Source organism: Lissotriton helveticus, chromosome 11, assembly GCF_964261635.1.
Source record: "Lissotriton helveticus chromosome 11, aLisHel1.1, whole genome shotgun sequence".
Classification (NCBI taxonomy): Eukaryota; Metazoa; Chordata; class Amphibia; order Caudata; family Salamandridae; genus Lissotriton; species Lissotriton helveticus.
The window spans coordinates 782,965,686-782,988,997 of record NC_136072.1 but is presented as its reverse complement, the minus strand read 5'-3'; the positions used below and the strand labels follow the sequence as shown (position 1 = coordinate 782,988,997).

General features: G+C 50.0%; 1 protein-coding gene across 2 annotated transcripts in view; it reads right to left on the bottom strand.

The window, feature by feature from the left end:
• The window catches only part of TIA1 (TIA1 cytotoxic granule associated RNA binding protein), a 229,701-nt gene that overhangs the window by 70,228 nt on the left and 136,161 nt on the right, over positions 1–23,312 (bottom strand). For both annotated transcript variants that reach the window (XM_078666720.1, XM_078666719.1), the window contains exon 11: positions 1,809–1,932. In XM_078666720.1, coding sequence (XP_078522846.1) covers positions 1,809–1,932 — 124 coding nt within the window. The remainder of the gene's footprint in view (positions 1–1,808; positions 1,933–23,312) is intronic.

The window sequence follows — 23,312 nt, the reverse complement described above, 5'->3', positions numbered from 1 at the left end:
CAAATCCATGGAGCTTTGGAATAGTGAACTACACCCACAGACAACGGAGGACCAATGGGAATATTGGTGTGGTCAATTATCTGTCCTGTCCCCAAACTATCGCTTGAGATTGATACATTTCAAATTCTTACACAGGTATTACCGAACGCCAGTTAGCTTGCACCGTATGCGCTTAAAAGAGGATGCGTGATGTTGGAGATGCAGATAGGAGCAGGCTACCTTTTTGCATGTGGCTTGGGACTGTCCGCGTCTACAATTGTTTTGGGGTGAGATATTTCATGCAGTCAATAAAATAATTGGCAGGGAAGATCCGCCTTCTCCTAGGCTGGGTCTTTTAGGATATGTGCGTGACACGATACCCAAGCGACGTAAGTTACATGCCCTTCTACTACTTTATGCCCGTAGACAGGTTGCTCTCCTCTGGGGTAGGAAACGGGTTCCGGATTTTAAGAGTTGGTTAACGGACGTGACTAATGGGCTCACTCAACTAGAGCTATTTTGAGATCAGATGCCCTCCGCGTCCCGTCCGACTGATATATGGGGGCCATTCTTGGACTGGACACGATTGAATGCTAGCCAGGCTGCACGAGATGAGGATTCCGCAGATCGCGATGTGGGGTTAGCTGCACTGTGAAACTGATATTTTTGTGAATGTATGGCGCTGCACGGGACCACCGGTATGCCTAACTGGTGATTTATATACTGTTTTGTATTTGTAATATGCGGGCTGTAACGAGACAGAGGTGAATGATTTACATGCTTTATTTTACCCTGACGTTGCGTATTGTAATGGCATTGTAATGTGTCCACGAATCTGGCATTCAGGGATATTGAACTATAAAACTTGACTCTGTACTAGGAAAAGAAATATTGCATTTGAATCTATAATATGTGTTGTATGTGTGCTGTGACTGGCTACTGGTTAGCTCTGTGCTTTTGTTTTGTATTCTGTTGGAAAACCAATAAAGACAAATTAAAAAAAGGTTCCAATTAAAACCTTTATACTGCCTCAAACTGATTGTCGTTTACACGTTTCTGCCTCCAAGGACACAGAAAAAGGGGCAGAGACTAGAAATGTGTGCGTCAGAGTTGGCGTTCTCCAGCTCCAGTGATGTCAACATGGTGTTAATTCTGGTGCTGACAACGAGCCAGTGCTTCCCGACCGCACGGCAGACACATGAAGTTTCTTGATTCAGTCTGGCATCAGAGAATATTCAACAGATGGGGAATCTGGAGGAAAATAGATATCCACCAGAAAGAGTCACTGAAGGTAAGTAACTTTCTTCAGCACTGGGATGTCCCACCTGCACATGCGCGCTTTACAAACCATATTACGTTACATTATTCTTGTAGTCTGCTTTATATTGCTGAATGACCAAAATCCACAATGAATTCAACTTTGTTGTGTTGCTTTTGCAATATAATAGCAAACTATCATGCTATTGCCATGTAAAATCAGACCAGTACCCACTGGCCTTCACTTGGTCTTTTACTACTCAATTATTGTGATGGTACAATTTAAGCAGAAATACATCTCCTACAACCTCACAGGGCAATTAGAAATGCATGAAAGTGTGGGCCTTAGGAGTCAGCTTTTTTAGTGCAGTGGGTATATTCTTCATAAATTCTCTCAAAAGGTTCTTTTATCAATACCACAGTATGCGAAAGCGAGTGAGTGACCCTTGCAGCCACCATTTATGAATTGCATTGCAGCATAAAAAAACAATGTTTATAACCGAAAGTGCAGGCAAGCAACCGAGCTCAAATATTAATGCAGCTATATGGGCTGCATTTGTAATGCGATTTACCTGTTGAACTGGATTTAGCATATCTGGTGTTTCTTTGCCCCAATAACACTTCACAACATGCCCTTCTATGGTGGTGCCATTGACGGATACAATGGCGTGTGCAGCACTTTCATGGGAGTTGAACCTGAGCAAAAACAAAATCAACAAAGTAAACCACTGATCGTGCATTAAGATTAGTTATTCTCTCGCACTCAAATAATTCAACATGAATATATCTAGTCAAAATCAGATTTAGAAAAGCATACACAATATCACAACATGGGAGGGGGCAGTGAGAACGAAAGCCAAAAAACAAACTTCCACCTAACAAAGAAAGCTCAAAACAAGTACAAACAATATAAATTAGTTAAAAGCTTCTTCAGAATGCAGGCTGAGCGGTATTTGCTTGGTGCTCTGGGCAGTCAGTGGTTACGGGGCAATAGCTGGAATGGCAACTACCTTCTACCACTCATGTTGCTTGGTTCCAAGATTATGCAGTTACTCCGGTTTAGCTCTGGACCGTCAAGATAGCAAGGATAAGGAGTCAATGCTTTGTTGGTCTAAGAGGCGGAGGGGCTTAGTGTAGGAAGCTGGCTCTGTATATAATATACCAAAGCGAGGTATATAGTGTGCACAGTCCAGTGGAACCTTAAAGGTAGGCAGAGGTAAAGTTAGATAGAACCTTACTCTCCATTTGTGGTAGTGTGGTCGAGCAGTAAGGCAGTATCAGAGGACAGTGTTAAGCATTTGTTGTACACACTCAGTGTAAGAAACTGGGTTTATATATACTACACCATAAGAACAAGTTACTTACCTTCGGTAACGCTTTTTCTGGTAGATACTATATCTGCCTGTGGATTCCTCACCTTGTGAATATCCCCCTTGCGCCAGCAACGTTCGGAAATTTTCTTCGTAGTACGCCGACGTGGGCGACGTCACAGGAGCACGGCATCGCGCGCGACTCCGTCTGACGTCACCGACCCCATATCAGGCCCACGCCGGCGTGATGACGTCAGTTCCGCCCTTTTTTCCGTGCCTTCGAGGCACATGGACGGACCAACGACAGCAAATATGCAAATATACAATGTACACAGTACATATAGAACTAAATCAATAGTATAAACATATATACAGAAAGACCAGGTATAGCAGAGTGGACAACTGGGAGGCGGGTGGGTTAGTGAGGAATCCACAGGCAGATATAGTATCTACCAGAAAAAGCGTTACCGAAGGTAAGTAACTTGTTCTTCTGATAGATACATCTGCCGTGTGGATTCCTCACCTTGTGAATAGATTCCCACAGCAGTCCCCACTCCCGGAGGAGGGTGCCCACTCTGCTACACCAGGAAGTCTTGGAGGACAGAGCGCGCGAAGTGGCCATCCCTCCTCACCTCGGTATCCAAGCAGTAATGCTTCGCGAAAGTGTGGAGGGAGGCCCAAGTCGCGGCCTTGCAAATATCCTCAACAGGTACACCCCTAGACAAAGCAGATGTTGCAGACTTTGCTCTAGTAGAATGTGCTCTAATACCCTCAGGAGGGTCCTTACCAGCAAGAGAGTAGCAGATCTTGATGCACAGGATTATCCACCTGGAAAGTGTGCGCTTGTGCACCGCTCTGCCCTTCTTGCAGCCAGCAAAACCAACAAACAGCTGGTCATCCATCCGGAAGTCTTTAGTCCTGTCCAGATAGAACGACACCGCCCTCTTAGGGTCCAGACGGTGCAGTCTCTCTTCCTCCTTAGACGGGTGAGGGGGAGGATAGAAGGTAGGAAGGGTAATTGACTGCCCAAGATGGAAAGGAGTCACCACCTTACGCAGAAAAGCAGCCCTGGTCCTGAGAACCATCCTTTCAGCATGAATGGTCAGGAATGGGGGTTTGGAACTTAGAGCTTGAAGCTCACTTACCCTCCTTGCCGAGGTGATTGCAACGAGGAAGATAGTTTTAAAAGAGAGAAGCCTCAATGGACACTTATGCAAGGGCTCGAAGGGAGAACCCATTAAAAAGGTCAGCACACGATTCAAATCCCAATGAGGAACAACAAAAGGAGTAGGAGGGAACATATTTATGAGACCCCTCAAGAATCTCAAAACCACCGGAGATTTAAAGAGAGATGGCTGATCCGGCAAACATAGAAATGCCGATAAGGCAGAAAGATACCCCTTGACCGTGGCCACAGCCAAACCTTGCTGCGCCAGATAAAGGGCAAATTGTAAAATATTAGACAAATGAGCCTTCAAAGGGTCAACATCTCTCTCCCTGCACCAAGAAACAAATTTTGACCACCTATAGGAGTAAATGGACTTAGTGGTGTCACGCCTGGCAGAAAGAATGACATCCACCACCTCGTGAGGGAGAGAAAAAGAACTCAAGTTGCCCCGTTCAATCTCCAGGCATGAAGGTGTAATGTCTGGAGGTGGGGGTGTAAAACCTGCCCCTCCATCTGAGAGAGGAGGTCTGCCCTGTGAGGGAGACGGAGCGGCGGGTGAGAGGAGAGGCGGAGAAGGTCTGAGTACCACACCCTTCTTGGCCAATCCGGGGCGACCAATATGACTTGGGCCCGGTCTTGACGAATCTTCCTCAGAACCCGAGGAATCAAAGGTATGGGAGGAAACGCGTAAAGGAGTTGATCTCCCCAACTCAGCTGAAATGCGTCCCCCAATGCTCCTTGCATCGGATACTGGAGACTGCAGAACGAAAGGCAGTGAGCATTCTCGCGAGTGGCGAATAGATCCACCCGAGGAGTCCCCCACATCCGAAAGATGTCGTGAACAACCTCCGGGTGAAGCCTCCACTCGTGGTCGGCAGAGAACTGCCGACTGAGACTGTCTGCACGAACGTTCAGAACTCCGGCCAGATGATTTGCCACCAGACAAATCTGATGGTCCTGAACCCAGGACCAGAGACGCAGAGCCTCTCTGCAGAGACACTGCGACCCTACTCCTCCCTGCTTGTTGATGTACCACATCGCAGTCGTGTTGTCCGTTAGGACTTGAACCGAACGACCGCGAAGGGAAGGGAGGAAGGCCTTGAGTGCCAAACGTATCGCCCTTAATTCCAGAAGGTTGATGTGAGATAACCTTTCTTCCGGAGACCAAAGACCTTTGACCTCCAGGTCTCCCAGATGAGCACCCCACCCGAGAGTGGATGCATCCGAAATCACTGTGGCCACTGATGGAGGTAGTTGAAAAGGCTTTCCTTGTGACAGATTGCCTTCCACGCTCCACCAAGACAGATCCGCTGCAGCTTCTCCGGAGATCTTCACTGACTCCCTGAGATCTCCGTTGTGCTGATACCACTGCCTGCGGAGGCACCACTGGAGTGCCCTCATGTGCCAGCGTGCATGACTGACCAACAGAATGCAAGAAGCCATCAGACCGAGCAGACGAAGGACCTTCAGGACCGGAACAACCGCTCCATTGTAGAATAAAGGAATCATCTCCTGAATGTCGTGAATTCTTTGAGGTGGAGGGAATGCACGACATACAGAAGTGTCCAGTACCGCACCTATGAACAGGTTGCGCTGGGAGGGCACCAGGTGAGACTTGGGTACATTTATCGAAAAACCCAACCTGTGTAACAACTGAGTTGTCTCCTGCAGATGATGGAGCACCATCTCCGGCGACTCTGCTTTGATCAGCCAGTCGTCTAGATAAGGGAATACAGGAATCCCCGACCTTCTGAGATGCGCAGCCACCACTGCCATCACCTTGGTGAAGACTCGAGGCGCAGTAGTAAGTCCAAAGGGAAGAACCGCAAACTGGTAGTGTTGCGATCCCACCGTAAAACGGAGATACTTCCTGTGCGACTTCAGGATTGGGATGTGAAAATACGCATCCTGCAAGTCGATCGATACCATCCAGTCTTCTTCCATCAGCGCTAGAAGAACCTGAGCAAGGGTGAGCATTTTGAACTTCTCCTGTTTGAGATAGAGGTTCAAAATCCTGAGATCTAGGATCGGCCGAAGCCTGCCATCCTTCTTGGGAATCAAGAAATACCGGGAGTAGCACCCTTGACCCCTCTCCTGCTCTGGAACCACCTCTATCGCACCCTTTCGAAACAGTGCCAGGACTTCCTCCTGCAGGAGAAGCAGGTGGTCCTCCGAACAATAACCTTGGCAAGGAGGGTAATTGGGAGGGAATTCCTGAAAAGGAAGTGCATACCCATTCTCTACGAGATTGAGAACCCAAAGATCTGATGTAACCGATTCCCAATCTCGTAGAAAATGAGTAAGCCGACCCCCTACTGGCCCTACATGATCCAGAATGGTGGATCTAGGGCTGCTTTGCTGATGCGGGTGGGGGTTGGGCATTATTGGAGGAAGTGGAGGAAGAGGAGACTAGACGTCCACGTCCACGACCCCTCTGTTTACCTCTATAGGATCTATATAGAGGGTTTTGCTGCTGTTGCTGTTGGCCCTGCTTGAAGGGACGAAAAGAAGATCTGCCAAATCCTTTGAACTTTTTAGTCGTCGACCCTCTCATCTGCAGACCCAAAGATCTCGCGGTGGCACGGCTGTCCTTAAACCTTTCCAAGGCTACATCAGCCTTCTTACCGAAAAGGCCAGTTCCATCAAAGGGTAAGTCCAGCAATGTAGATTGCACATCCGCAGAGAAATCTGAAGACTTTAGCCATGCGGCTCTCCTGGTCGCAATGGATGAACCCATAATTCTAGCAACAGAATCCACAGTGTCCATACCGCTTTGAATGACCATGCGGGCAGCAGCCTGAGTGTCAGAGACTACTTCATTAAAGTTCTTCTTATCATCCTCAGGAAGTTTTGATGATAATTGCTTCACTGAGTCCATTAGCGCATGCACATATCTACCTAAAAGGCAAGTAGCATTTGATGATTTAAGAGCCATGCTCCCAGAAGAGAAAGTCTTCTTCGCAGACTGATCTAATTTTTTAGACTCTTTGTCAGCTGGTACTTGAGGGAAGGAGCCAGCAGCCCTATTAGAGCAAGCCGCCTGAACCACAAGACTTTCCGGGGATGGATGCGTAGAAAGAAATGCAGGGTCATCAGGAGCCACCCTATAGCGTCTTGCAATAACTCTTGAAACTGCAGGAGCAGATAAAGGCTTCTTCCAAATCTCCTTTATTGGATCCGTCAAGGCATCAGTAAATGGCAGTGTAGGCTCCACAATTGAAGAAGAATGTAAGACTTCAGTGAGGATGTTGGGTTTGTACTCCACTGTGGGCAGCTTTAAATTAAGAAGGTCAGCAGCCTTCCTAATGACCACGTGATAGGGTGCCACGTCCCTAGACGGAGCATCAGAAGCTGAAGGCAGAACCCACTCGGGAGAGAGTTCTAGACCACTAGCATCCCGAAGCTCATCGAAATCATCGTCATGATCAGGAAGCTCGCCTTCTTCCACATCAGAACTTTCATCATCTTTTTGTTCTAGAAGACGCTGAGCTCTTCGTCTCGACCACTCCAATCGAATCGAAGTCGACGGATCCGGTAACGACTCCGACGGAGCCGGTTCCGACGTCGATCGAGGAGCCGGAGCAACAGGACGAGAGTCATGAACAGGTGTGGTACCTCGATCTCGACTGCGAGGTCGATCCGGAGTCGGCGAAGCCGCATGCGGAGTCGAAGACCTCGGTGGAGCCGTACCGAGCCATGGTGGAAGAGGCGCCGGCATGAACGGCATAAATGGAGCTGGGGCGTACGACTGAGGAATACCCAGATTGTATGATAATGGACCCATGGGACCAACAGGTGCTCCAGTGGGGTACATTGCCCTGGAATATACTCCGAACATTGCATATAGAAAATGCGAAGGATCCTGTCCAGGACCAGGAAAGGGAGGGTATGGACCTACCGGATCCAATGGAGGTCGTCCCGACACACTCTCACTCTGACCTTCCGGATCCGCAGGAGTCTCCGCTGGAGCCGGTTCCTGAGGAATCACCTCTTCTTCCTCATGTTCCGAGGACATCGGATCCGGCTCCGGTTCTGGCTCCGGGGCCGGAGAACCTTCTTTTGATAAAGCAGGCGAAGGAGAGACAAAGTCTTTACGATGTTTGTGAGACCTTCTCTTCGAATCAGAGGATTCCTTCTCCGAATGATGTTTCGAACTGTGCTTCCTCCTCTTATGCTTTCTCCTCGAGGAGCTCGAAGCGTGACCTGAAGCCGATTTAGATCTAGATCTAGATCTTTCTCTGGATTTTGACTTTGCTTTAGATCTCGACTCCTCTCCAGATCTCGAACCCGCTCTGGACCTCGACGTCGATCCCGACTTCGATCGAGACCTTTGCTTCGACTTCGATCTTCGTGACGTCGATCTCGAATAACGACCAGAATCCTGTTTTACTTTTGCCAAAAGTAATTTAGCTTCACGCTCTCGAAGCACCTTTGGATTCATCTTAAAACAGGAATTGCAGTTCTTGACGTAGTGACTCGAACCAAGACACCACAAACAATCCTTATGTGGGTCAGTGATGGACATCGTGCGGGCACAAGACCTACATGGCTTAAAGCCTGTTTTCCTCGACGACATCTTCGGAGAAGAATCAAGTCGTAAGAGAGAAACAGTGGCAATTAATTAACAGAAAGATACTAAGTATCGCAGAAGATCCCGAAAACCGTTAGCGTCGAAGACGCGGAAAAAAGGGAACTGACGTCATCACGCCGGCGTGGGCCTGATATGGGGTCGGTGACGTCAGACGGAGTCGCGCGCGATGCCGTGCTCCTGTGACGTCGCCCACGTCGGCGTACTACGAAGAAAATTTCCGAACGTTGCTGGCGCAAGGGGGATATTCACAAGATGAGGAATCCACACGGCAGATGTATCTATCAGAAAGAGGTATATTGTGTATAGAGTCCAAGAGACCCCAAAGGTAGGCAGAGGTTAAAGTTAGATAGAACCTTACTCTCTAATTGTGGTAGAGTGGTCAAGCAGTAAAGCAGTATCAGAGGACAGTGTTAAGCATTTGATGAACTCAGTCAGCAAATTAATTCACACACTCAATAACTGAACTATAGGCCAATTGTATTTGTATAAAAATATATACGGTTTTATTTTTAGAACCAAGCAAGCCTGGCACAGGTAAGCATTGAATACTTTTCACTAATAAGTTAGTGGATATAGAACAGTGAGCAAATACAGTACATTGAAATGAATAGGCCTGTTCAGTAAATTACAGGCAAGTTACTTAAGTCAGTGCTTGATACCTAGATTCCACACTGGGACATTTCCTGGAAACAGTTAAGTAATTAAGTTTTGGTTATTTGTGCGATTTTTAAAGAATATTTTCATATTTCAAAACTTCACACTTAGAAACTGTTTGTAGAAAAAGTGACAAGGTTATCCTATGGAGGGAAAACAGGTTAACAGTTCACATGTAAGTAATCAACTGTGGGAGTTGACGTTCTGGGGTTAGACTCCGGGGTCTCCCAGGGTCCGTGATGCACTGTTGTTGCACCCTCAGCGGCACTAGGGCAGCTGTGTGCGGAGTGTTTAGGCCCAATGTTATCAATGGGGGATAGGGGGCCTCTGGTTGGTGGCTGCTGGCAAGCAGGCCACTAAGTTGTGGGAGCAACTCTTCTAGGGTTAAAGTCAGGGCAAATGGCAAAAAAGGTAGCACAAAAGGTGCACCCTCAGCGGCACTGGGGCGGCCGGGTGCAGAGTGTTGTGTAGACGTCGGGCACCATGTTTTCTATGGAGAACCTCCGGTTTGCAAAAGCACTGCAGGCAGGGAGACGTAGGACTTCTGGGTGTGACCATCACTTGGAGAGGTAAGTTGAGAAGTTACGGGTTGCTTAGGCACCGTCGGTTTGGGCACACAAGGCTGTGGGGCGTCGGGTGCAGGGGTGCCTTTTGGAGTCAGATCTTCTTACCAGCTCCTAGTAGCAGTTAGGGGGGCCTTCTGGATTTAGGCTGCAGACATCGGAGGCTTGAGGCAGGTAAGGGGTCACTGGATCTCGGGTCAGGATCGCCAGGGAGGACCTTCTCATTGTGTTTCTCCACTCTGGCAGGGTTCAGCAGGTGCAGAGTGGGTTGGATTTGTGGTCTCTGGCTGGCACCAGAAGCTGCAGTTTGAGCAAATCCGGTGTTCAAGGGAGATTTACTCTTCAGAAGTGAAGGGTGGCAGGTCCTCCGGGTTTGTCGAGGCTGCTGGCTGCAGGACACTAAGAAAGTGGCTCTGTATATACTGGACCAAAGTAAGGTACAGTGTACACAGAGTCCACAGTCCCCAGAGGTATGGCAGAGGCTTAAGTTAGATATAACCGTACTCTCTAAAGTGGTAGCTTGGTCGAGCAGTAAGGCAGTATCAGAGGACAGTGTAAAGCATTTGTTGTACACTCAGTCAGCAAATGGTCTGACACACAAGAACTGAACTCTAGGCCAATTGGTTTGTATATTAAAACATAGTTAATTTATTTTAGAACCACAGTAGGTATCAAATACTTTCTCAGAAAGAGATGCTGCAATTGAAAACTTTCAAATAGCAGTATTGTTTGGGATGCAATAGTTACAGTTGTTGCAATATGCAACACAAGTTTAAACAGAAAATAACATTGAGCTCAATGGGAGTTTTTAAGTAAATGCAATAAAATTACTTTACGTATGTTTTTCTAACTCCGGGCTGGATCCTGGATTCAGCCCTGGTGCATTTCCTGTAAACAGTTGAAAGAAATCGTTTTTGTTATACAGGCGATTTTTAAGGAATATTTGTAAGTTTTGAAATTCAACACTTTGAAGAAATTCTGGTGAAAACCAGGCAATGTACTCCTATGGAAGAATATTGGATTAACAGTAAATCATGGTTATAATGACTTTTTAGGTTCAGTGCTGGGCTCACAGATACAGCACTGGGATCTCTCCTGATTGCAGGGGAGTAAATTGTTTTTTTTATGTTTGGACGATTTTTAAGGAATGCTTGTAAGTTTGAAAAATCGACACTTAAAAGAAACCCAGACAATGTTACACTTTGGAGAAAATCAAGTTATCTGTCTTTGGGTAAGTACTCAGATGGCAAAGTTAAGGTTCTGGGGGTAGCCTCAGGGGTCTCCTAGGATCAGGAAAGTACAGTTACACCCTCAGTGGTACAGGGGCAGCGTGAGTAGGCCCAATGTTATCCTATGGAGAATAGGGACCCTTTGGTTGGTGGCTGCTAGCAAGCAGACCACGCGGCTGTGGGAGCTGAGCTCCTGGTCACTTACACAGGCCAAGTGGGGAAGTAGAGTAGGGTAGGGTAGTTGCTGCAATTCCAGCGGCACTCAGGGTGGCTGGGCGCAGGGTGCTTTTGGGCCTTCGCGCGCCCAATGTTAATCAATGGGAAAGCTGGAAGTTGAACAAAGGCTGCAGGCTCGGGGACGGAGATTCTTCAGGTGTGACCACCACTTCGAGAGGTAAGTTGGGATCTTGGAGGATAGGTAGACACCCTGGAGTTGGGCACAGGGGGCCGTGAGGCGCCGGGGTGTCTTTTGGCATCGGGAAACTTACCCTCAGCTGGTCGCTGTTGGGAGGGGATTTCTTGTTGTGACGCTGCAGGCGTCGTCTGGATCGTCGTATAGGGTCCTTGGTTGCTGGATTCTTGGTCACAGTCGCCAGGGAGACGTCCTCGTGGTCTTTGTCCACTCAGGCACTGGCCGGGCTCGGCATGTGCAGAGTGTGCAGGATTCACGGTTCCTGGCTGGCACCAGGGGTTGTTGCTGTTGGAGCAGAACCACTGCTCATGGGAATCCCAGTCTTTAGATGAGCAAGGCAGGCAGGTCCTCCAGGGTTTTCAAGGTTGCTGTCCGCAGGAGACTGTCCTGGGGTGAGTACACCCCCCTATCTTGCTCCTCTCCTGTGGGAGGGGGGGCAAGGGCCTATCTCCGATTGAGCAGGCCTCCCCATCCTCAAGATGGCAGGAGCCCAAAGTTATGCTTCACCTCGCCTCTCCCACCTGAGGGGTGGGGTTGACAGAGGCTGGCACGCCCAATTTCCTCACCTAGGGTTTTCCCGCCTGTCTTCCTGCCAGAGTGGGGGTCAGAACCGGTGGGGGCCAGTTGCTGAGTACAGCAAGTGGCCTGGAGACGCTCACAAAGGCGGCATGCCTTTGAAGCTTCCCCTGCCCATCCTGGGGGAGGGAGGCTTGGCACCATGTCCCAGGATGTGCAATGTTTCAGGCCCCCGAGAGCAGCAAGCTCTCGACCCAGGGGTCCAGAAACATGTCTGGTGGTGGCAGCCTCGGTAGCCATGCAGTCAGGACACTAGGAGTTGGTAGAGTTGCAGTGTTGTATTGCATTTTAGGACCCTACTGTAATTTTCCTGATTCATGCCCTTATATAGGTATAAATCACCATATCTTATATAAGCATAGAAATCAACCATATTTAGACATAGCTCATGCAGTCCAAATACGGCAGGGCTACTCCCACTAGTTCCGAAAATCCACAACGATTTCTTGGAAAACTCTGCTTCAGCAGCTAGGGACTTCCCATTGCTCGAATACTGACTTGTCCAAGAACTCAAGGAGTTTTCAAAGAAGTGAGACTCTTTGATGACATTATTATGTCCACCTTTACGTCAAACTCTACACCTTCAAGGTATAAATATGCCCACACTTGCCATAGCAAGCACACGGTGGTTTGGAGCAGTTCGACTATCTACTTGCCCGACGCATCCTGCTACAGCAAGTGCCGAAGGAAGCCGACCCTCCAGCAGACGCACTGAGAGAGACGCTGTCTTTTCTCTTGCCGAGAAATCCAGCTCATGTTTCCAAGCTACCCTTGTGGGTTATTGGGAAATCGAGTACTGAGCCTGACCTTCATTCTAAACCAAAGGTAGGGATCTGATTAGACCCCTAGAGAAATCTTGGACAGATTCTTGGCAAAGAATACTAAATTTATGCTACACTCTTACTTCTTCCCTCATACTAGACTTAGGTTGGGTACATCGGGGTAGGCGTATTTTAGAAGCACCAGTTGAATACTTTTTAGCCTGTTATTTATATATGTATTTATCTATTGTCTAGGAGCCATACAATGCTTTTACAGTATTATTTTATCCTACTCTTTACTGTACGCATTATACTTTGCAACTAGTATTACGATTGTAGCAGTTCATTTCTTCTGCTTGAGAAAGAAGACTGTTCAATAAATACTTTTGTTGAAAACGTCCATCTCTCTATTTCTCTGCACCTCTGGTGAAACGAAGCATGCACGAATGACTGAGTAAAATATCTATCTATTGTTTTCACGACTCTGAAGATCGGTTTTATCTTGGGGAAACAAAGTTGTCATGTTTATGCGGTTGTCAGAAACTAAATCCCTTCTTGTGAACTCGAGAAAGTTTCTAGTGACCTCTGAGCTAGCTGGCACTCACAATTAAGTCTAATATACTCGATAGAGACCTAGTAGACATAAGTCCTATGTCACATCTATAGGATACATTATTCCAATGCGCAGAGCCTATTGGGAATATAGGAACTACACTATATCAGGGGGCATCTCTAAGATAAACAGGTAAGTAAAATTGTTTGTTAGATTATGCAATTTTAAATAATTTTTCATTTCTCAAACTCCACACGTAGAAACTTTACACAGAAAACAGTTAATGTTATCCAATGGAAGAAAATAGTGTTTCAGTTTTGAGGTAAGTATTTGGTAGTGGGAGTTGACATTCTGGGGTTAAACTTAGGGGTCCCCCAGGGTCAAGGATGAACGAATAGTTTTCTTACCTGTCGGTGTAGTTTTGCAGCTTGAAGATCTTTCTGGATTCACTATGCTGTGCATTATTCCGCGGTCTTGTGGTTGGGTCCGGATTCGTAGTCTTTTCTTTGTTTTTTTTTTTTTTTTTTCTCTTTGCCCAGGTGGGCGTCGGCGTCACACCCCCTTTTGGGTGTATTTCCGGTGACGTCGGCATGCTTCCTGCGGAAGCTCCCACTCTTGGGCGCCATCTTCGGGTTCTTTTTTTCCGTGTTTCTTTCGTTTCCGAAGTAATGGCAATGTTCATCTTAGTTTGTATTTACCGCTTTGTACTTTCAAAGTCTATTCTTTAGTTAACCACCTCTTCTCTCTCCAGCCTCATCTTTCTGGCGGAGGTGGGTGGGTTCGCTAGTGAATCCAGAAAGATCTTCAAGCTGCAAAACTACACCGACAGGTAAGAAAACTATTCGTTTTGCAGCGTGAATCTTTCTGGATTCACTATGCTGTGCATAGATTTTGTAGCGGTTTCTCATCTCTGTGGCGGCTGGGTGGAAGATGAGCGTTGGGTGTTGAATATGTGCTGTAGCACCTTCTGTCCCACTTGAGCTTCCTTGTTCATTTGTATGTCCACACAGTAGTGCTTCGTGAACGTGTGCACCGAAGCCCATGTTGCCGCCAGGCATATGTCCTCTATGGGTGTGTTAGCCAGGAAGGCTATTGTAGCGCCCTTCTTCCTGGTGGAGTGGGCACGCGTCCCCTCAGCCAGTTCCTGTCCTGCCCGTTTGTGGCAGAGTTGGATTGTTTGTGCGATCCATCGTGCAATGGTCCTTTTGGTTACTGCTTTGCCCATGAAGCTGTTTGCGAAGGAGACAAAAAACTGTTTCGTTTTCCTGTGCCCCTTTGTCCTTTCAATGTAGTGCATGACTGCCCTTCTGGCGTCCAGGGTGTGCAGAGCTCTCTCTGCGCTGGTTGTGGGTTTTTGGAAAAAGCTCGGTATCTGTATCGACTGGTTCATGTGAAAATTGGATACTACCTTCGGCATGAAGTGTGGGTCAGTCCTCATCACAACTCTATCGTTGTGTATTTGTATGTATGGTTCTTGTAGCGTCAGCGCTTGAAGCTCGCTTACTCTGCGTAAGGACGTTATCGCAACCAGGAAGGCTGTTTTCATAGTTAGCATCTTTAGGGAGGCCTTGTGAAGTGGTTCAAAGGGCTCTTTCATGAGTTCCGTTAGGACTGTGTTCAAGTTCCATGCAGGTGGCGGCACCCGCTTGGGTGGTGCGATCCTTTTCGCTCCTTCTAGGAATCTCTTCACCACCTGTGATGTGAAGAAGCTCCTGCACGTTTCTCCCCTTGTGTAGGCTACTATCGCTGCCAAGTGAACTCTTAACGAGGATGAGCTAAGGTTCTTCTCCAGTAAGTGCGTCAGGTACCTTAGCACTGTGGAGTCCCTCTTCATCTTATTGTGGAGTCTTTCCTGTCTGCACCATATTGTGAATCTTTTCCATTTCGCAACGTAGCACTTTCGAGTGCTGGGCCTTCGTGCCTCCCGAAGTACCCTCAGGGTGCTTTCTGGTAGTCTCAAATGTGCGAACTCTATGTCCTCAGGAGCCACGCTACTAGGCTCATGCTCTCTGGCTCTGGATGCAGTACCTCTCCGTTCTGCATGGACAGTAGATCTTTCCTCCTGCTGAATCTGTGGGGTGCACACTGTGTCATCTCCATGATCTGCGAGTACCAGGTCTGTCTCGCCCACTGCGGTGCGACCAGTATCAGTGTCATGTTGCTCGCTCTGCACTTGCTCAGTACTCTGTGCATCAGTGGTATCGGGGGAAAGGCGTAGGCAAATGTCCTTGACCAATCTATCCATAGGGCATTCCCCAGTGTCCCCTCCTCGGGCCGCCTGGATGCGAAGTTTTGGCATTTTGCATTCTGGCGTGTGGCAAACAGGTCCACCGATGGTGTCCCCCACCTGTCGAACAGGTATCTTGTCTCCTGAGCATTGAGCTCCCACTCGTGGGATGCCGATGTCTGCCTGCTGAGCCAATCGGCTTGTATGTTGTCCTTCCCTGGTAGGTGTATGGCTAGCAGGTCTATCTTGAGAGGGATGGCCCATCTCCATATCTCCTGCGCCAGCGTTGAAAGCGGTGCGGACTGTGTGCCCCCCTGCTTGTTGATGTAGAACATCGCAGTGGTGTTGTCTGTTTGTATCAATACCTTGTGCTTGTACAGTCTTGTTTGAAAGGCCTTCAGTGCAAGGAAAATTGTCTTCAATTCTAAGTAATTGATGTGCTTTGTGGCATCCGTCGGTGTCCACAGTCCCCTCACCTTGAGCTCCTCCATGTGAGCGCCCCATCCCTTCAGGGATGCGTCTGTGGTGATGGTCACTGTTGGCGTTGGGGGCGTTAGAGGCTTTCCCCTTGCTATGTTCTCCATGGTCCACCATGTCATCTCCTTCTGCACTGCGTGCGTTACAACCACTAGATCCTCCCAACTGCCTGTAGCTTGTGACCATTGCTCCTGTAGCCATTCTTGAATGGGTCTCATGTGGAGTCGTACATTCGGTACCAGGTGGATGCATGATGCCATCATCCCCATGATCTTGCTCGCCGTCCTCACTGTCCGAGCTTGTCCCTTCCGGTAGAGGCGAGTTTCCTTCACCAGCGCCCTCGCCCTCTTCTCGCTGGGGAACACCTTGCCCTGTAAGGTGTTGATCTGTGCTCCCAGGAAGATCTTCACTTGTTCCGGCTCCATTGATGATTTCTTCCAATGGATGGAGAACCCCAGGTTTATGAGCGTGCTGGTCACTGTATGTGCGTGCAGCTTGCATTTCTGGTATGAGTTTGCTTTCACCAGCCAGTCGTCCAGGTAAGGGTATACATGTATCCCCTGCCTTCTTAGGTGCGCCGCGACTGCTGCGAGGCACTTTGTGAAAACTCTTGGTGCCGATTTTAGACCGAAGGCCAGTGTCGTGAACTGGTAGTGGCTTTCTCCCACGGTGAACCTGAGCATGTGCTTGTGCTTCCTGTTCATTGGGATGTGCAGGTATGCGTCTTTGAGGTCTATCGTGACCATGAAGTCCCCGGTCTGCAACTGTGGGAGCACCTCTTGCAGGGAGGTCATTTTGAATTTTTGCGTTCTTATGAATCGGTTCACGAACCGTAAATCGAGAATGGGCCTCATTGTCTCGTCTACTTTTGGTACCAGGAAGTATGTTGAGTATACTCCTGTGTTTCTTTCCTTGAATGGTACCCTTTCTATGGCCTGCTTCCGCAGGAGTTCTTTTGCTTCTTCCTGAAGGCACTGCAGCTGCTTGCTTGCTAGCGGCTTTCTTCTTGGTTTTCTGCTTGTTGGCCTCGCCTCCAACTCTATGCAGTATCCGAACTGGATAATGTTGAGGATCCATTTGTCTGATGTGATTCCTCTCCACTCCTGGAGGTGGAATCTTAATCTCCCTCCCACTGGTGTCCTGTGGTCGTGGGTGTCTAGTTTGTCTTGACCCATCTGTACGTGCTGCCCCCTGGGATCTTTTTTGTGGGTGGGCACACGGATTTTTTCGAAGTCACTTGGAGGTGGGCTGCTGGCCCCCTCTTCTATTTTGTCCTCGTCCATTTCTCCCTCGAAAGGACTGGCCTCTTTGTTGGTACTGCCAGGGCTGTTTCTGATGGCCCTGCTGACCCTGCGAGTCTGCCTGGTGCGTTTGCTGGAAAGCCTGGTGTGAAGTACCTGGCTGGTTTCCGCCTCTTCCGCCGGGCCTCCGTGACGGGGTGCCCCTCTTGTTCCCTCTGAACTGCAATGCTCCCATGGACCTTGCTGTTTCGTTATCCTTCTTAAGTTGGCTGAGTTGCTCATCAACTGTTTGTCCGAAAAGCGTACTGCCGTTGAACGGGGTGTTCAGGATGCTGTGTTGCACCTCCGGTTTGAAACCGGATATCCTGAGCCAGGCGTGTCTCCTTTCCGTGACGCCCATCATCATGAGCCTGCTGGCCGTGTCTGCCCCATCCAGAGCCGTCTTAAGGCAAGAATTTGCAGCATTCTTCCCCTCTTCAATTAGCTTTTCGGCTTTCTGCTTGGCATCCTGGGGCAAGTCCTTCACCAACTGTCCCAGTCCCTCCATGATTTGGTACATGTGTCTGTTCACCAGGGCGTTGGAATTAGCCATGCGCCAGTGGGTCGCGGCATTCCGTTCGATCCTTCTGCCCACCAGATCCATCCTTTTGCTCTCTTTATCCGGTGGCGGGCCCGAGGTAGTGGGTACGTTAGCCCTCCTCCTTGCTGTGGCCGTGATAATGGAGTCTGCGGAGACCGTGCCCTGAATGTAGGCCGGGTCCTTCGCGGCATGCTTGTACTTCTTCTCAGTTCTGGGAGTCACTGCCTTGCATGTTGCGGGCTCCCTGAAAGCTTCCTTCCCCTGAGCCAAGACGCTCTCGAGCATCGGGAGGAACTGGCTCCTCGTTTGTGTTGGGAGCAATGTTTCCAGAAGAAAGTCTGCTTTCTGCTTCTCTTCGTCGAGCTTGAGCTTGAAAGCTGCTGCGGCAGATTGTATCACCGCGTTGTAGGCCCCGATGTCGTCCGGCGGCGAGGGCCTCGAGGGGTAGGTGTCGACCACCTCCTCCGGGCTGTCGGTCTCGACATCGATGTAATCCACATCCTGAAGGTCATAGGGCGCCGACTCTGTGTCTGTCCTGCCCTCATCTTCCTCCCCATAGCCGTAGCTCTCGTGGGGATTCTCGTACTCCTCCTGGTCGTCGAACACCTCGACGTCCCGGTCTTGCTCGGTGACTTCGGCGACCTCCTCTTCTTCCTCCTCGACCGCCTCCAGCACTGGTGGCTTGGTCTTGTGAGGGATCGTGAAGGCCTTCATCCTTGCGTCGAAATCTTTTTTCCGCTGCATGAAGTTCTCCATCTCTGCCTCGAGGCGCCTTCTTTTCTTTTCCATCTCGGCCGCGTGTTCCGCGTCGGATGGTTCCGCCGGTCTCTTCGACGGATGGCTCGTCGCCGTGCCTCTCGGAGTCGAAGTTTTCGACGTCGAACCGGATATCGGGTCTCTGGTCGTCGTCGACAGTTTCGGGTCTTTCTCCCTCGTCGATCGATCCTTTTCGGGGACGATTTTCGACGTCTTCTGCTGATCAGCAGCTCTCGGCGCCGGGGACTCCTTCTCTGAGGATCCGCTGGGCCTGGGAGTAGTCGCGGACGCCGCCTTTTTTGGCGTCGGCGCTTTCGGGGTCTTGCCCTCGATTTTTCGAGACTCAGAGTCTCTCGGGTTCTTGGGGGCCGAAGAGTCTCCTACCTTGTCAGAAGTCTTCGTGTAATCGGTCTCTACGACCGTGTAGCAGTCGTCTTCGGCGGCAGCGTTGTCTTCTTCCTCGGAGGACATCCCCAGCTCGTAGAGCGACGGGGTCGGGGCCTTCCCCTGCAGGGTGGCGTGTGCTACCCTCTGCCTCTCTCTCACACGAAGGGTCTTCGGGGTGAAGGCGGAACAGGCGTTGCAGTCTCCGCTTTCGTGGTCCACCGGTAGGCAAAGGTTGCATACCGGGTGCTGGTCCTTCTGCGCGTACTTGTGGTGGCAGTTCCGGCAGAACTTGAACGGCGTGTTGTCCATCCTCGAGCGTCCAGGGGCTCTCTGGTCGCGTGTTCGTCGACGGTCGTCGAAGATCTGGATGGAAAACGCCTTATCTTTGCTTGTCTTTCGTTGGTGAAGTCCCCTGGAGTCTTCAGATGACTTCTCCTCGTCTTTTCTGTATTTTCTTTCTTCTTTCTCCAAAAATGTCTGGAGCCCAAACGGGAACGATCCAGACCCGACCGCGGAAAAAAAGAATCTGAAGATGGCGCCCAAGAGTGGGAGCTTCCGCAGGAAGCATGCCGACGTCACCGGAAATACACCCAAAAGGGGGTGTGACGCCGACGCCCACCTGGGCAAAGAGAAAAAAAAAAAAAAAAAACAAAGAAAAGACTACGAATCCGGACCCAACCACAAGACCGCGGAATAATGCACAGCATAGTGAATCCAGAAAGATTCACGCTGCAAAACTCTAGTTACACCATCAGCTGCATTAGGGCAGCCAGGTGCAGAGTGTGGAGGCCCAATGGATCCAATGGGGGCTAGGGGACCTCAAGTTGGTGGCTGACTAGCAGGCCACTTGGCTGTGGGAGCATAGCTCCTGTACTTTAGCTCAGGGCAAATGGGGAAACAAAGTAAGGTGCAGAGTGCTGTTTCGACATCGGATGCCCTATTTTCAATTGAGAACTTCCGGTTTGGAAAGACACTGCAGGCTTGGGGACTAAGGTCTTCTGGGTGCAACCAATGCTTCGAGAGGTAAGTTGGGAAGTTAGGGGTTGGTTAGCCACCGTCGGTTTGGGCACACAAGGCCATGGGGCGTCGGGTGCAGGGGTGCCTTTTGGGGTCTGTTCTTTTTACCAGCTCCTGGTCACGCTTAAGGGGGCCTTCTAGATTTAAGCTGCAGGCGTCGGCTTGAGGTACGTCTGGGGTCGCCGGATCTCAGGTCAGGATTGCCGGGGGAACCTCCTCGTGGTGTTTGCTCACTCAAGCTCGGGCCATGGACGGCAGGAGCAGCGTGGGGCAGATACGTGGTGTCCGGCCAGAGGTTGCAAATGAACAAATCCAGTGTTCACGGGAGACACAGTCTTTGTGGTTGTAGGCAGGCAGGTCCTCCGTGTTTTTCGAGGTTGCTTCCTGCAGGACACACCGGGATTTCGCAGATGCAGGTGCGAGGGGGAGAAAGGTTGGTAGGGCGGGGGCCAAGTCAGTAGGAGTCTTCCTCTTGCTAGCTGCTGCACAGCTGTTCAGTACTTGTTGTAGGTTCTCATCTGAGGAAGCAAGGTTCAGGGGTGCCCCTAAAAACTAGATTTAGGGGTGTTACAGGTAGGTAAAATGGCAGGGACCAATGGGTCCCTTCCCTGGGGTGGGTACACTCCCTATTATGCCACCATCCGGTGGGAGGGTGACATGTGACTGTCCCTGGTAGCCGGAGTCTTCCCCCCCCCCCCCCCCCCCATCTCCAATCCAAAATTGCTTGGACTGAGAGTGGTGCTTCACCTCGTCTCTCCAGCCTGAGGGGTGGAGTTGGCAGAGGTGGGTGTGAGAAGTTGGCCTGATATGCAGTGCTCACTATTCTAGTGATCACTATGTATCATTCCAAACGACCCTTATTGATGATTGGTTGTAAGTCAACCTGATAGACCAGCTATCCTAGTAGCATGGACAAGAGCAGTCTTTAGGCTAAACTCTAGAGGGCGTGTTAAGCCAGCTGTTTTACCATCACATTTACCCCTTGAACACCAAGTGAAAGGACCACACACAAGTTGTTATGAAAATAAAGTATATTTATTTATAACAAGACTACCCTGAACTCTTTATGAGTCAGGGAGCTAAGCACAATACAAAACTCTTAAAGAAATACTGAAAGTCGCACAATTTACACAAATGCCCGAGGGGCACGAAAAACCATATACTACAAAAGTGGAATGCGAATTACTAGCAGGTAAGTACTACTCTCAGAGACTTTAGAAACGCTGGGCCTACAATGCTGAACCCTTAGATTAGAAGCAGGAGACCTAGGGACGTCGTGTGCAGAGTGGAAACTCTCACGCGTAATGCCGGACAAAGTCTATGGAGGCTAGTAAATGCAAAGTTACAGTTATCGGAAGAATCCGACTAGATAGGCTGAAAACGAAAAAGGATCTGGACATTAAGATAGTTAAGCTATGCTGGAGCACCGAAATGCTCAGGTTACCTAGCCCAGGGGCTGCGGCTGCATAGGTCTGAAAAGACGTCGGGAATCCTCGTTGCAGTCTATGGAGCCTGAAAGAAGAAGTTGCTGGCAGGCGACCAGTGATGAAGTTCGATGTGATCCAAGCCTGGATCGATGAAGATGGATACCTGTAAGCAGAGGGGACCAAGTCCTGAATCACTAGCCAGTGATTAGGTGGGCACCAGGATGGCACCGGGCGAAGTCACCTCGACCAGGTGAGTGGGCGACGCTGGGCTCTGCAGTCTCTCGGACCAGGAGGCGTTGTCGGCGACCAGGATGGAGGTGCGAGCTGTCCCACGCAGGTGTCTGCTGTCGACGTCGCTGGACCCAGGATTGGGGCAACAACTCTTGGCAAATGCAAGCCCACGCGGTGGACTCAAGATGGCGTCTGGAGTGGACCAGGAGGGTCCAGGGTGCTCCTCTGTTGGAGGGGAGCAAGGGCCAGTCTGGAGCAACCAGACCAGCGGTGTTGTCGTCGTGGTTCGTCGTCAGAAGGGCCACTAGCCAACGGGCAAGTGACCTGGACAACGCGGTGAGCAGCAAAGAGCAGAAGGGCCCCACGCAGATCTCGTGGATGCAAGGGGGCTGGACTTCGGTGCTGGAGCTGCTCAGGGTCGGGGCTTCTCAAACCCCAAAGCACTCACTCGAGGATCCCTCGGCGGTCGTGCTGGGCAAGCGTCGTGCAGTCTTGAAGATGGCCGGTCCCTCGAGGTCTCGTCACACCCACAAATCTCAGCTGGGCTGATGATGCAGGTAGAGGTCAGAGGTGCCAGGGAAGCCGGTTCTCGTCGAGCTGGGCAGTCTTGATCCGGAGGAGAGACTTACAGCAAACCGCGATGCTTGGATGGTGCCTGCGGGTGCAGGGTGGCTACTCCTTAGCCACAAGGGAGAGTCTTCAGAAGTTGTTCAAGAGTTCTTTCGTGGAAAGTAGTCAGGATTCAGAATGATCTAATTTGGAAGGGGGCCTGCTCCTACCTTTATCCTAAGAAAAGGGGCTGGCACGCGACCAAGTCCTGCCCTATGGGTGGGACTAGGAGGGGGGTGGTAACACCCCTCTTCTTTGTCCGGTCTCTCCCCAGCTCAGGGGCTGGTGTGCCCCAGGAACTGGTTTGAGCCGGCCTATGCACAGTGAGCACTGGGGTGCCACTTGCAGTCACCTTCCTCTCACGCCCTGCCTACCTGGGATACACATAACCCTGTCTGGGATGGTGCTAGCACCGCCCCTGACAGGAAACCCTTTGTCCAAGCCTCCCGCGCTGGAAGGACTCCCAGCAGCAGGAGGGCAGACTTGTGTCTCGGTGGCAGCATCCATTTTGTGGAGCTGAGGCTATGTTCAACTTTAACCGGGGTTACAGGCTACCAACATGTCTTCTCCCTCTAGAGGGGTGGAATGCTACCCCCGTCGCCAGAACTGGCGAGGGGGTAGTATTCCAAAGCGTATGAAACCTTACACGACATGTTTAGATAATGTCAGACCAAAGTTACCATAACCGCGAGGATTATAAGGCACTTAAGAGAATATGGTCTGACGCTATCATGGAAACGGCTAAGGGATAGATCCCGAAAGCCGCAGACAGGCCCAGCTCATGCCAGAGCACCATCTCACACGATTCCAAGCACTCTGCCTTCAGGATTGTTAAGGCCTGCCATAGGAGTGACCGATAGGAGATCTGTGTGCCCATTCTAGGTTTTAGATATAGGTATACTATATCTAAAGCAAGGGGTGATTACACCACCTTGCTCCCAGCTGTCAAGCAGCCAGTTGTGTCAGTTTTGGATGGCCAGCCAGGGGTGGCATAATACATGCTTCAGCCCCTGGTAGGCCCTGGGTACACCTATGCCCTGGATACCCAAGGTATACTGTACAGGGACTAATAAGGTGACTCAGTATCCAATCAGATATGTACCTAGGGTACATGGAATCCATTTTAACAGAGCAGTGGGCCTGGGGTCCTGAATAGCAGGGCCCCAGGTCAACTAAGTCAGAAAACCAGCAAAACACCAGGCAAAAAGTTGGGGGCAACCATAGTCAGGGATCTACCTTCCTACAGTGGGCACACCTCTCTTCCTCACTTGTTTTTCCCGCCGGTTCTCCCACCCAAAGTGGGGATC